At 41.9% G+C, this 13,871-nt stretch overlaps 1 protein-coding gene across 1 annotated transcript in view; it reads right to left on the minus strand.

Annotated features, from left to right (window-relative positions):
- LOC112136445 (calsyntenin-2) overlaps window positions 1–13,871 on the minus strand; it is a 425,180-nt gene that overhangs the window by 269,516 nt on the left and 141,793 nt on the right. Inside the window, exon 2 of the mRNA XM_024258148.2 lies at window positions 3,215–3,337. Coding sequence (XP_024113916.1) covers window positions 3,215–3,337 — 123 coding nt within the window. The remainder of the gene's footprint in view (window positions 1–3,214; window positions 3,338–13,871) is intronic.

The raw sequence follows: 13,871 nt of genomic DNA on the forward strand, positions 1-13,871 counted from the left end.
ATATATATATTTATTGGGCGGGGTCATTTTCACCCAATAGTAGCTTTTTTTAACTACATATTTTTTCCACAACAGTTTCTCCATCACATGGATTAAAAATCAGTGATAAACTGCAAGACAGAAAAATCTGAATGTGTGAAGGAAATTCCTTGAAGCAACTTCTCTTGATTACTGGAGCATTAAGGTGTTTGCATCGCCCACATTTTCATTACAAACAAAGCAAATCCACTTTGTGAGAAATAGCTATGCTTTTAACAAGGATTTCATATAGCGCTGCACACCGCTGCCTTTCTGCCCAAGTAATTGTGAAGGCTGTGAGCTGCTGCAGCTCCCGCTGCTGTCTGATGCCAGTCTTAGCCAGCTTTCACACACAGCTCTGCCACGCTTCCTGTTGTTCCAGACCAGTAACTGTGGTGACTGCTGCACCCCGCTCTGCAGCCCAAGAGGATTACTGAACAGGTTTACTGTGATGGGAAAAAAAGAAGAGGAAGAGAGAACGCTTTCAAATTTGAATTTGCAGATGATTATAGATTGGTGCAACTTCACTCTATGGCCCTGTTAGGTACTATTAGGCAGCTGTAGCAGGTGTTTTGTTATGCACTTGTCAATGCACACAGTTATTTACACCACTGACTCCTGTCAGCTGCACATTAGTGTCTGTGGCTGTAATTAAAACCTGGATGACCTGATTAATGAGGCTCAACTGCTACCTGTGCACAAGTGTCCCACTCCACCCCAGCAATTTGACGAAAAGCAAACAGATCACTTTAATAATTTGCTGGATCCCAGAGTCTACAGTAATGAAATGTACACAGCAGGCATATGATGTACGTTCAAGAACATGTTTGAGGCATTCTTGAATGTGCTCTTAACATATTCACACAGAACTTCTAACTCATAGACCTGCAGCTCAGTGGCATTGTAGTAGAGTATCCTCCCTGAGTTCAAATCCACACTCAAATTATACTAAAGACTAAAAAAACAACAGGAGACAGGCAGAGAGCAGTTCTTCTTAGCAGAAACATGGGGTAATATTTTTAGGTTTTTCACTAACTCATGATGGCAAAAACAACAACAACGAAAAAGCTCTACCAGAACCGCTTGTTGATCATCGGAAAAAAATGAGTGTCTGGTGTGAATTGCAGGAGAGAGCAGATGTGGTGAGCAATCTGCTATGAGTCACTTTGAGGCGCTTATGTGTCCAGTGTGAACCTAGCGTGAGTCTGCATCTCACCGCTCCCACAGGGGAGGGGTCAAACGTGGAGAACAAATTTAGTACTTCCAGGTATGACAACTACTGGAACTTTAGCTAACAAATCAGAGTCTCTGGTGGGACAAAGTCCACTGGTTTAACTTTCAAAGTGTGCTCAATGGTCGCACTGGAGCCTGAAAACGGACTTGAAAACTCTCCTAGTGTAGAATAAATGTGTCTTTTTAACACACAAGCCCAAAATGCGCATGTGCACATGCTTACGCAGACTTTCCATTGAATGTGGTCACTTGAACGAGAAGGGCTCGTTTGACAAAAAAGATTAATCGATTTGAATCGATTTAAGCTTAATAGATCAACAATCGATTTATAATAATATAGCACAAGTCAGCTTGTTTAATGGAATTTCCCTTGGGACGGCTAATGCTAACACTCGTCGACCTAAACATTCATTCCTGACTAAATGAACATCTTTATAAACTCACAGGCATACATTTTCCAAACTCTTTTAAGGGAATATTTGTTAAAGGAACAATTTATGGGCTAAAGCAACATTTTTTGTACATTTCTTCTGGAATAAGGTGTGATGCTATAGCGTGATCGCCACCTAGTGTTCAAACTGAAACGTCCTCCAGGAGAATCAGAACAATGTTTCCAATGTTAATGATCTGAACATTTTAGTTAGAACTTCTCCTTTAGAGAATCCATGTAACACTGGATGATATTAACAATCTCAGTATTTCACTGATACATTTACAGTATGTGAACTGGATCAGATTAATATTAATATATTCAAAATATATAGTAGATTATTAATGTATGTCTAAACAAATGTGTATAAATGTTTAAACTCAAAATTGAATGAATTAAAGAATAGAAAAAAATCTGAATCAAATTGATCCAGGCTCTGGTGAATCCAAATGTTTCTGTAAATTATTATCCACACCCAGCCCTATGAATGAGCGTATGTGAACGTAGCATAAGCGGTGACAGAAGCTGCTGTGTAGTGTGTCAGCCTGTGTGTGGTTGTTTATTTCTTCCCAGATTTTATAGGTAAAATGAAAAGAAAAAAACAGCTATGACAGGAAAATCAATCCAAAAGTGGATAATAGAACTAATAGATATTGAAAAAAGTCAGGTTAAGTGGGATTAGTCTGGCTGGTAATGCTGCTGTTCTTGCTTATTAGTAAATCTATCAGAGTGCTCTCACTTTTCACCCTTATTGTCTGCCTGTCCAGTGTGTGAAAGGGAATGCATGTGTGTGAGAGAGCACTTTCTCAGCTTATCCAGAGCCAAAGGGCATCTCCCGGTCAGCCAGCTCCCCTCCCCACTGCCTCATCACTTCAGCTCCTTCTCCCTGTAGGGTGGCCATTACAGCAGGGCCCTGCGGCCATGCCACAGCTCATGCATGCGCACACAGTGGCAAAGACTAAAAAAAAAAAATTAAAAGCTTTTGTGAGAGTGCACGACAAATGCACGTTTGGACACGCTTCCCTCCTTCTCATCCATCCATGCTTCCAACTCAGCTTGAGGGTCTTTGTGAGTGGGCTGCTGCCCGGCACAGCACCCCCGTGTGAGCTTCTTGGCCACATTAGCAGCCTGGCTGCTGAAGGTATGGCTGGGCTCCTCGCTCCTGCACAGCCTCCAGCTAGCATCCCCCACAAGAGCTGGCACCTGCTAGATGAGCTGGAATGGCCACAAAGTGGAATAGAGTCTAATCCGGTTTGAATCCATTTTCTTCCCAGTGTCCTCAGCCACTGTGGGTTTTATTTGGGATATTTTTTCACTCAAGCTAAATGGAAAGTAGGAGTCCTATATGTGATGCATGTTTCTTTGAGATTAGTGGATTAAATGGTTCTGGTGTGGAGCAGAGTTCACACCAAAAAAAAGAGAAGCCAATGAAGCTGTGGGAGGAACGTCCTGCAGCTACGCAGTGTTTTCATTTACCGCCTTCATCCTCCATGCTCCAGCTGAAAGCAGTTTGAAACCTAAAGCGCGCAATACCTGCGTATGGGACGGGGGCGTCTTTATCCAGGGCCACGAGCGGAGGGTCCAGCAGCACCACGTCGGTGTTCTCAGTGATCACCCCATGGTACGATGTCTCAATCCAAGGCTTGTGTTTGTTCACTGTGGAAACAAGAGAGCACTTTGTTAGGAATGGGTTTACCTGTCTGTTCATCTAGCAATAGAGCTGTACACTGTAACTAAGAATGCACAAGAATATAGACAGAAAATCTGTATTGGTGTATGAATGAACAAAAAAGTGACTGTCAGCGTGGAACACAACTAACAGTAAATCTCCCAAACATAACTAACCTTTGACTATAGAACCATCATGAACATGAAATGGACCGTTTGCTAAGACAGGACTGGATGTATTACATTTGATAAAAACTGTTTCGAAATCACTGGTTTGAAGGGTTTCTAGAACTATCTTCTATTGTCAGTCTCTAATTTGTTCAGTGGAAATAAACTGCAAACAAGGACAAAGTTCTGTTTTGTTGAAAAGAAGTATTTATTTATTTCTCAATATTTAAAAAACTAGAAAAGGGGCATTAAAAATGTGGTTTGTTTATCAAAAGTTTTGAGACAGTCAATCAAAAACACTCAAACTGTCACTGATTTTTTTTCACCAGTTACTGTTACTGTCAAGTATTTATTTAAATTAATAAAAAAATGCTGCTCTTGGACAGTAAAACTGCTCTTACTTGAGGGCAGATTCTGGAACTGTTGTTCTTAGGGTACAGCATGTTAGTGCAGCAGAGCATGATAAATATGCATGAGCTCGTTACAACAGTTGAGTGAAACAAAAGGAGAGTCTCTGGATTTCTGCTTTAAATGCCAAAGTGTGTTATTTTCAGGTGTATTTTGATGACAGTGGTTTCACAAAGGTTTCAGAGGACAGCATGATTTGTACGTGTCATCACCCCCAGTCCCACAGGTACAACTAACAAAAAAACAAACTCTTATGCTGAAACGTTTTTTTTTAATGCATTGACATTGCTGAAACACAAAGACTTTCGCTCATTCTGTCATTTAGAGTAACATTTTGCATAGAAAAAGGTAAAAAGAAAGCAAAGAAAATACCTGTGCAGAACGACATGCTGGAGCAACACGTGCTGATTACCCAAGTCGTCACATATTGACGTACGTTTACAAAACACTCTGTGTCAAAAACTGACGTTTTGGGTGTACCCATCTTGTTCTTTTTTATGTGCTGGCTGCTCCAATTAAATCAGGGATCCTCAACCTCCGTGCCTGGTACCAGAACCATTCCGCGTCCGGCTCTGGTACCACTGATACTGGACGCTCAATTTAATTAGGCCCTGATTCAAATCCCAGAGTGGCAGTCTTTTGCGTGCTGCTGGCTGTCATTGACTTCGGTAAAGCTATAACCTGATCACAAATTCTGACTACTTCTGGTCCACCAGAAGAAAATAAACGATCCGGAATCACAGATTCTCAACCATGAAAAATAATATTTTCTGGACTATAAGCCACTACTTTTTTCCAAGGTTTTGAACCATGCGGCTTATACAAAGGTGCGGCTATTGTGTGGATTTTTTTTCCACTGTTAGGGGAGCTCTAACCGGAAATAGAATCAAAAACAAGAGACAAAAATCTATGTAAATCAGAATAGCCAACGCTACTTTTTTTTTTAGCAGATAGAACACTCATGACAAATTACTAACTGGTAAATGTTTTCAAATCCTCGCTTCTTCATTATGGAAATCCTGCAAAGAAGTCTATATGGGGCCCATTTTAAGTAGAAGACCATGGAGCTTGCTATCTAGGAAGGAAACCGCACTGCTCTACACAAGCTTAGCATCAATTAATCTATGCTGAGACGCTGGAGACAGCAGGTACAGACATGTACATTCACAATACAAATTGTTCTCTACATGCAGTAAATATCAAAATTTTCAACATAGATATCTGCGGCTTATAGTCCAGAAAATAATTAAATAATAATTTTTGCCTCATAAACTAGCAAAAATGTCCGCTATTTTAAGTGAAAGCAACAACCATGATCAATAGTTTATAAATTTCAATCATCACAGATTAATATCTATCCAGCTTATTTTCAGTCTATGTTTCCAGTCATTTGTTTTTCCATGGTTTGGTTATATTCCATTTGCTTTGTGTTTGTTGAAGTCAAACTTTGTTTTTTTTAAAAAGGAAAAAAAAACAAAAACCTAAAAGTTATCCTTCATGCAATGTTTTAAATGTTGGTTTAAAATGTCTGTTTTGGCAAAAGCAGATAAGCAGCTTTAAAGAACCCCCACTCAGCCATTTGGCTGCTGCAGCTGCCAGATCAGAGAGCAGTAATTACAGCAAAACTTATTAGTGGAATGTGTAAATTAACAAGTCAAATAGTAATATTTGACACACATGGCAACAGCTAAAATATTATCCACAGCTGCCTTCACATTCAAAGCTAACTGTCAACCAATAACCCCTATCGCCTTCCCAAATGTCAGGAAATGAATCTTGCAGTTCGTTCAATAGCCACTAGAGGCTGGAGTCGGAAGGGAGCATTTTCTCCATACTACACCAAAAAGAAAAAAAAGTACACAATGTTACTGATGTTTGTTGCTTTATTTCCAAATATGACATTTTTTTCTAATCAGACAATTTCATTATTTAGATCTTAAATCTGCGTCCTGATTAGCATGTGTTTACTCATGGGACGACTCAGCAAAAAACACATTTCACCTTAATCCAATTAGCCTTTTCTGAATATTGTTCAATTGAGCAGTCAACACTTTCACTACTAAGACATCAGGGATTTTCCATCTTGTTGATATATGCCTACGTCGGTAACAGGAAATCAGTTAGAACGCTAGCGTCACCTTGAAAACAAAGTGAGTGAATGAGTACTTCATAACCACTGGTCTGCTGACAAAGTTAAATATTGCCTTACAGGGTAAACTCTTTTGTTTGGCTTTTATGAAACATTAATTTTACTTTAATTAAGAACATGTTTTGTCAGAGGCCAAAATTAGAAACGACTATATTTGTTTCAACAATAATCTAGAACAAGTCCTTAAAAGCAATTAGTGCTGCCACAAACGATCATTTTAATAGTCGACTAATCACCGATGCACAAACTAGATGTAAAGCACACATCTCAACCACCATTAGCTTTAAACTAGCTAAAAATTAGATATGTAGCATTACCTGCGATTATGCTAGTGTCCAGCTGTGAACTGAATTTGGCCGCTGCAGATGCTAGTGCTAGTAGCTGGAGATGCTTAAATTTATAGCTAAAATCACTGAAACTAATAGCTGTAATCGCTGAAGCTGATAGCCAGCTAAAATATTAGTTAAATGCAAAATTGGCCTAAAAAACAGAAAAAAATCTGAAATTAGCCAAAAAAAGCTAGCATGTAGCTGAAATATTAGCTAAACTCCAAATTAGCCTAAAAAATGTCAAAATAGTCCAATAAGCTAGCAGAATGCCATTATAACTTTCAACTTTACTTCACTCTGACTCCATATAATATAAAGTCACAACTAATCGACTATTAAATTAGTTGTCGACTATTTTAATAGTTGATTAGTCATCGATTGGTCGAATAATTGTGCCAGCTCTAACAGCAGAAGATATATGATACGATGTAGCTAGTTGCTAATGTTTAGTTTAGAAAACTTGTCTTTGTGATGAAGTCGCGGAGGCGTTTGGATCCATGTGCAAGCAGGTACGTTTTAATAAATATCCAAAAACAGACAGGGGCAAAAACAGAGATGTGGTCAAAGGCCAGGCAGAGGTCAAAGACGAGGAGCTAGACAGGGAGGCAAGTAAAACAGGCAAGGGTCAAAAACACGAGTAGGCAAAAGTGAAATCAGGACCGCTCAGAAATTGCTAGGGTAAACTAGGCAATACTTCACAGAGAATGAGGTACAAACTGAGCATATAAATATGGTGAGCCTGATGAAGGTAAATGAGTTCAGCTGGTGAAAGAAGCAACGGAGGAGATCAGTATTCTGGAGAGGGATCCCTCTGGTGGTTGGGAGGGGAACTGGAAGTTGGAGTCCTGACAGTCTTATTCACCGCTCAAGGGACTTGCTCGCTCTTAAACTTTAATCACACCAAACACAATTTGCGCATCAGAGATGATAACTTTCAATGTCAAGTCAATGCACAGACACGGACAGATGTCCTGCGGTGCAATTTGAACGCCGCTGTCAGTCTGGTAGCCCATTTTGGGCACCGCTGCAGGATTTAAAATATCTGAAGTCTGCCAATGAAGACGATCTTAGCCAATCAGGGACTCAGCTTTGGCAAGTGATGTGGTGATGACATTATCAGTGGGTGGAGTCTAAAACAAACATGATCGTTCTCTCCCCTTGACTGTATGATATTTTTCTCGCTAAAAAGATCCTTTAATTTTTTTCTTTTTTTTTCTCTGACTAATAAGTCGTCAAACTGGATCACAGAGGGACAGAAGTACTGCTGAAAGCTGCCGCCATTCAGATGCAGATCCTGCAGTAGATGGTGAAGCACAACGTACCGGGAGAGTCTCTGAATGATGTCATGAACCCAGAAATGACTACGATTCTACCCATGCTAATGTAGAGCTCTTCAAAATAAATAAACCTGATATTTCAACATCATACATGTCTTTCATGCATTGTAAGAAAAAAACATTAGGGCTGCCACGATTAGTTGACTAATCAACGACTTTTTGACTATAAAAATAGTCAACGACTAATTTAATAGTTGTTACTTTATATTATATGACGTCAGAGTGTAGTAAAGTTGAACAAAGCTGTAAACTTTGATTCAGTGAGACCAAAATTTTATCTTTAGTGGAAAATAGTTCCTAGTTTCCGATGCTGACCTCATTTGATTTAATCTTGTTTTAATACCACAAACTAATGAAGGACAGAAGCTGCACGATTCACTAAAAGTTGAATGAACTATCATCTAAATTGTCTTTATTTTTAGTTAGTTTAAAGCTAAAGATGATTAAGAAGTGTGCTTCACCTCCAGTTTGTGCATGACCCGATTAGTCGACTAATCAAAAATAATTAGTGATTAGTCGACTATTGAAATAATTGTTTGTGGCTGCCCTAAAAGACGTACAGTCAATGCTTCTATATAGTAATCATTAGGCTAAAAATGATGGACAGTGGCTCCTCCCACACGTCTCTGGAGTGTCAGTTTATAAACACATTTTTGGACAACCGTCGAGCATTTAATCTGGAGTACATGGACTCCAATTTGACATGTGAATCACAGTCATGTGGTTCTACAGAGTCAGGCTGAAAGAGTGAAAGATGAGATGAAACCATAAACTCCAGATGCAAGGGCATGGGGATGTAATGGAAGACATTCTTATAACAGAAACCCAACACAGTCAAAACACGTGTCAGACAGCTCGCCATCACGATTATCCTCAAGAAACGCTTCTGCCCACAAGTTGACGTGAGTGATGACTTTTCAAAAGCCTGTCACACTGTGTGTGGGAGATGGAGAGGCTCTTCATCAGAAGTGATGGTGGTATCAAAGATGCCTTCCAGTAATCACCATGCCGTCTTGATGGGGTCCCAGTCGACAAACGCCCACACGCTAACTCCGCCTGATGACAGCTGCTGAACAGGATTGGGTTCATGGGCTGAAGGTCTGAGATTGCCCCGGAGTCGTTACAAGAAAATGAGGGGCTTCTTCTGTCTTGAAATAATGCAGACCATCAGGGGTTGAGGAGGGGGCAGGAAGATGGGTGGAGAAATAAAAGCACGGACCCAACAGTCCCAGAGAGTCCTTGGGGAAACATTGCGGGCCACTTATCCAGATCGAGCCCATGACTGTAAGGCTTGAAGCCCTGACACTAAGTGATTAGCCATTTGCTCTGCCACTTAACACAGTGAATGCCCCAACCAGCGTTGTATAACTGAGACCCCCTCCTTAGCAGGTAAAATACAGACTTGTCCTTTTGCTCAGAAACTTTGAGGCTTTGTGTGCCGACAACAAACTTCAAGCGGGAGATTTGCCCTTTCAATATTTTGATTGAACTGGTCCGCCGCTCGGCTGCCCTCAGGGGCCACAGACAAACTCCAAAAGGATGAGTGCTTAAAAAATAGCAGCAAACACTCATATACGTACTTCTGCCAAAACGGCACTCCAAGTGACCCCAATTTTCAAAAGCAAACACCTCGTACGGCGGCTCAAAGCACTCGGTAAAAGGCATGCGATAACCCGGCCTTGTGAATGGGGAGGGAAGCCGATTTGTCCGCGTTGCACGTGAAACCGGCGCAGTCTGAGCGAACGGAACAGACAAAATGAAAAAAGGGCTTATCGAGAGATTTAGGCCGGCGCTGGAATGCAGCGTGCTGGATGCGTTCACTCGCTGAGATTCAGTTTTCCTTTTCAAAAAAAATAAAAGCCGGCCTCTTGCGAGTGTCACGCGGGTTAAACGCTTTCCCTTAACTGCTTTTACACGCAGGCGGGACGTCGTGAAGATTACATTAATCGTTGTTTTGATTTATTTCACCACATTCCCAGCTTTTTACTGCCTTCCTTTACGCCACATTCTGTTATCTAGCAACCAAATTACATTTCAGTAATAACCACGTCCTTGTAATTTTCACAAATGAGTGGAGTTAAAGGCCACTGAATCATTTTTGTTCTTCATATCAAATTAATCAGGGGGATACAGTTATCACCTCTGTCCTGACTAATATAATCAGGGTGTGTGACAGCTGAGGAGTGAATGCTGGAGCTCTGATGCCCTTTCCTGCTAGCTGCAGGTCACCGGGATATACCCCCCCCCATTCCCCGCCCCCACCACCATTTTAATGCAAATGAAGATGGAGTCGACTGGAAGCTCTGAGCGGTGAGGGTGCGCCACCTTCCAACAGGTGTGTGAGCAGTGACACTAACAAAAGGCAGAGGGGTGAGGAACATCTGAGATCAAGAAACAGTGTGTTGGATATTAAACTCTGACAGAGGGCCAACCATGAATACATCAGCATAATGAAAAGTAAACTTTGCAGAGACAGTTAGCCATTCCTGAGGCTGAAAGGCAATTACAGCTGTGAGGTGCACTGGGAGCTCGCGACAGCTCAACAGGCTCAGGCACGTCCATCAAAGGGGTCACTGGGAGTCTTCAGGATGGACTCGTACTGTGCTGCTGTCAGGACACGTGTCTCGGCTCACTTTCTGTTGTCTTCTTAGACCGCTTCATCATGGCGCTGATCTGTGTCCTCAAAAGACCCCGGAGTTCTTTGTGAGGGTTTTTGATGCACTTCCTGTTTTTCGTGATTCTAATGCTGCATTCACACAATTAGCACGGCAGAGGCGGACAGTTTCAATGTTAAGTCAATCCCACAGACGCAAATTGAGGCGATCTGAAGTCCCGCTGTGGTCTAGCAGCACGACTTTACCATTACCTTTGCCATTCTGGCACTGTGCGAATTTTGCAGCCTGAGTTCAAATATCTAAACTTTGACCAATCAGGGACTCAGCTTTGGGCACATGACCTTTCAGTGACTCAGTCAGCAGGAAGAATACTAATCCAATGCGAGCGTTTTTGTCCTGAACTTCCATTTATTTCCTTAACCCACTGGGGCCGAGGGTTGCAGAGCTCGTCTGTCTACTTTTGGGCAAAGGCAGGACACACTCTGGAGAGATCGCCGGCCTTTCGCACCCATGGTGGCTCTCTGGCTGCAGCCAGCCTCATGGGAGTCAGCGGAGCTCGATATGTAGGCAGACAGAGAGCTGCTGCCGGGTGCGGAAGCAGCTGGGCCTCCTGAACTTGTTGATGTTTTTATCATTTTCATCGAGGCAATTATAATAAAAAAAGGTCTCCTTTAGTTTTTATTTTTCACCCCTAGAGCAGGAGTCTGCAACATGCAGCTCCAGAGTCACATGTGACTCTTTTGCCTTCCATTAAAGAAAAATAAAGTTTTTAGTTTTAAAAAACTAACGGTACTGTGCTAAAAAATTTTAGACATCAGATCTAGAGTGCACCGTGTACCACGGAAAATCAATTGGACGTCCAAAAGCATAACCAGAACTAGGGCAACTGGATTATAAAACTGATTTTCTGTTTTTGAATAATATTTAGTGATACAGTGAGACTCACAATTGATTTAGTTTTTGACTTGGATTTATAAATTTTTTGGCAGAGATCTACCATAAATGGTAAAATAAACTTGTTTTTTCTAAATCACTGCAGACATTACACTACCTGGTACTACACTGGCCGCGTTGAGCTAATTCTATGTGACACAAGGTTTCTTTTATTCTGAAAGGAAATCACGTTTACCTCTGTCAAAAGTTATAAACTGTCATATTTTGAAACAAAATTGTATTTTTTCTTTATATTTAGGTGTTATTGATACAAAAGAAGTTGATTAGTATTTATCATAATGGTAGCATTGACATAAAAACAAATCAGTGTCTTATTTTTCTAAAGGATGAAGTGAGCCTTTGTGGCTCATGATGGTTTTGGTCCGTTAAAAATTGACCCGATTGGCTCTGTAAGTGTTAAAGGTTGTAGATCCCTGTACTAGACAGTGAGCCTTCAAACTCAGTCACAGAAACACGGCGGAAGCAGCTGTCATACAGACATAACCCCCAGAGTGAGAGTGAACTAGCTCTTGAAATCTCACAATGATCTCATAAACTCAGACATTTACACGTGTCCGGATGTTTTTGTAGAACTCTCCACAATAAATATTTCTTATTTCTCAACATCAGCTGTCTTCCATACATTCTAAGTGAGATATCCATGTCGTTTTTAGGACATAGTTCCTGCAGAGCAGCAGGGGTTGATTCAAAATTTCCAAACTGTATTTTCAAACAATTTTAATAAATAAATATTCAGAAATGCCATTTTGAGCTTCATTTTTCTTAAATATGTCCTCCATCATCGAAATTTTTTTTTACAAAAACACGTTAAAACACAATTTACATTGGAATTGGTCTTTAGGTAAAAACATAAAGCCGTGAGACAACCACTTGTTCTACTAATTTACCCAAATCTTCAAAGCAGTTGAACCTTTTTTTCTTTCCATAATCTCATTTTCCAAATTTAAAGCAAAAAGCAGCTCAGACGGCAGCAGCTGCTGAAGCTCACTGAATAAACATGAGCGAGGGTAGAGTACAAGCAAGTTCATTAGTCAGTCAGAGCATACAGCAAAAGCTGTAGTGCTCCTGCCCAAACACCTGGGTCACTTTGAATGTGCCTCTCCACAGCCCCCCCTCAGACAGTGACACTCTGACCTGCGCGGCGCTCGCTGAGCAGCTCCTTCTGCCGTCCTCTCATCCCGCCAGTGGAGGACGAAGGATTGCAGCTCCACTCCAAACTCTCCAGCTAACTTAAAGGAAACCGATTTGTAATTGCAGCTGACTTCTCCCTGCCTGTTGTGTTTTGGTTTAGTGTCTTGATATGAGGAGATGCCCGCGGCCGCATGAGATACACCGGGATCGTGCTGTGCCTTTCTAAATTCGCAGGGTGGTCTGCTTAGCCGTAGGTGTGCTTGTGTGTGAAAATGTGTTGGCGTGCTGATCCGCATGTTGTTTTCTGGCTACTGGCAATTTGTGCATTCTGGCTGGAGTGCCGAGCGTTTGGGCCTGGGGCGCGCGTGCGCATGTGTGGCACGACTCAGCGGCGCGGCGGAGGAGAGTGCGGTGGCCGGCTAGCAAGCAGAGCTGTCTTTCAGCAGGACTCTGAGCTGAACAAATCAAGAAGCAGCAAGCGCTCGCGAAGCCGCACGAGGCCACCAGGCGAGCGCTCCAGCCGCTGTAAACAAAAGATACGGGGACAACAAACAGACATGCACAGAGATTCTGGAAAACTCCACAGGCTCCACTTCCAACGGTGAACCACACACAAAAACATTCACGGGAGACTTTTCTTTCCTCATCTTTTCTCACAGCATCATAAGGGTAGCAATATTTTAACACTGACGCAAAGGTCAGCTTTAATCACGACCGCTCCTCAAGCCCTGGAATCTGGACTCAAGACGTAAGGGAAGCTGAGACGAGGGCTCAAAGCCAGCTTTTGAGATTCAATTCAGAGCGATCACATGACGAAAAATGTTGCTCTACTTCCAGATGAAGAGAAAGAGCCCCCTTTGCTGCCCCCCACCACACAGGAGACGACGGTGGAGGCGTCGTATGCATCGCAGGTCCAAACACAAACCTAAAAGCATCCATGCAAACGTCCAGGAGTTGATGCACAGCAGCTGCAGGTGCCCTCCTCGCTGCAGTCACCTCCAGTCACCGTGACCCCTCTTTATCAAATGGTTTCAGAGTCACAAATGTTCCCTCTCTGCATCATTTGAGAGCCATTATCCCAGTCCATTATTGTATGTGCAGTTGGAGATGTGGCATTTGCAGCTTCCTGCTTTTCTCACATAGATGTGCTCTCTGAATAAGTTGGGGGTGGGGGCAGGGGATGCAAAACGGATGGATATGTACAGAATATGAAATGCATCCTGGACGGTGGTGGTGAAGGAGCTGCTGAAAATGCATGAAACTGTCAAATTTGACAGCAGAGGTACCTCAAAGTCACCGTAATTTAGACTATTTGAGCATAATGTGCTGTAACTAGAGTCATTGCAGACTTTTTCCAGGCCCACCACAAAAATTCCCCCGATAATATTGGGAGTAATTTCCCTATAGACCACGAGTAATTGTAGAGAGCAG

The sequence above is a fragment of the Oryzias melastigma genome, linkage group LG13 (genome assembly GCF_002922805.2).
Source record: "Oryzias melastigma strain HK-1 linkage group LG13, ASM292280v2, whole genome shotgun sequence".
In the NCBI taxonomy this organism is placed as follows: domain Eukaryota; kingdom Metazoa; phylum Chordata; class Actinopteri; order Beloniformes; family Adrianichthyidae; genus Oryzias; species Oryzias melastigma.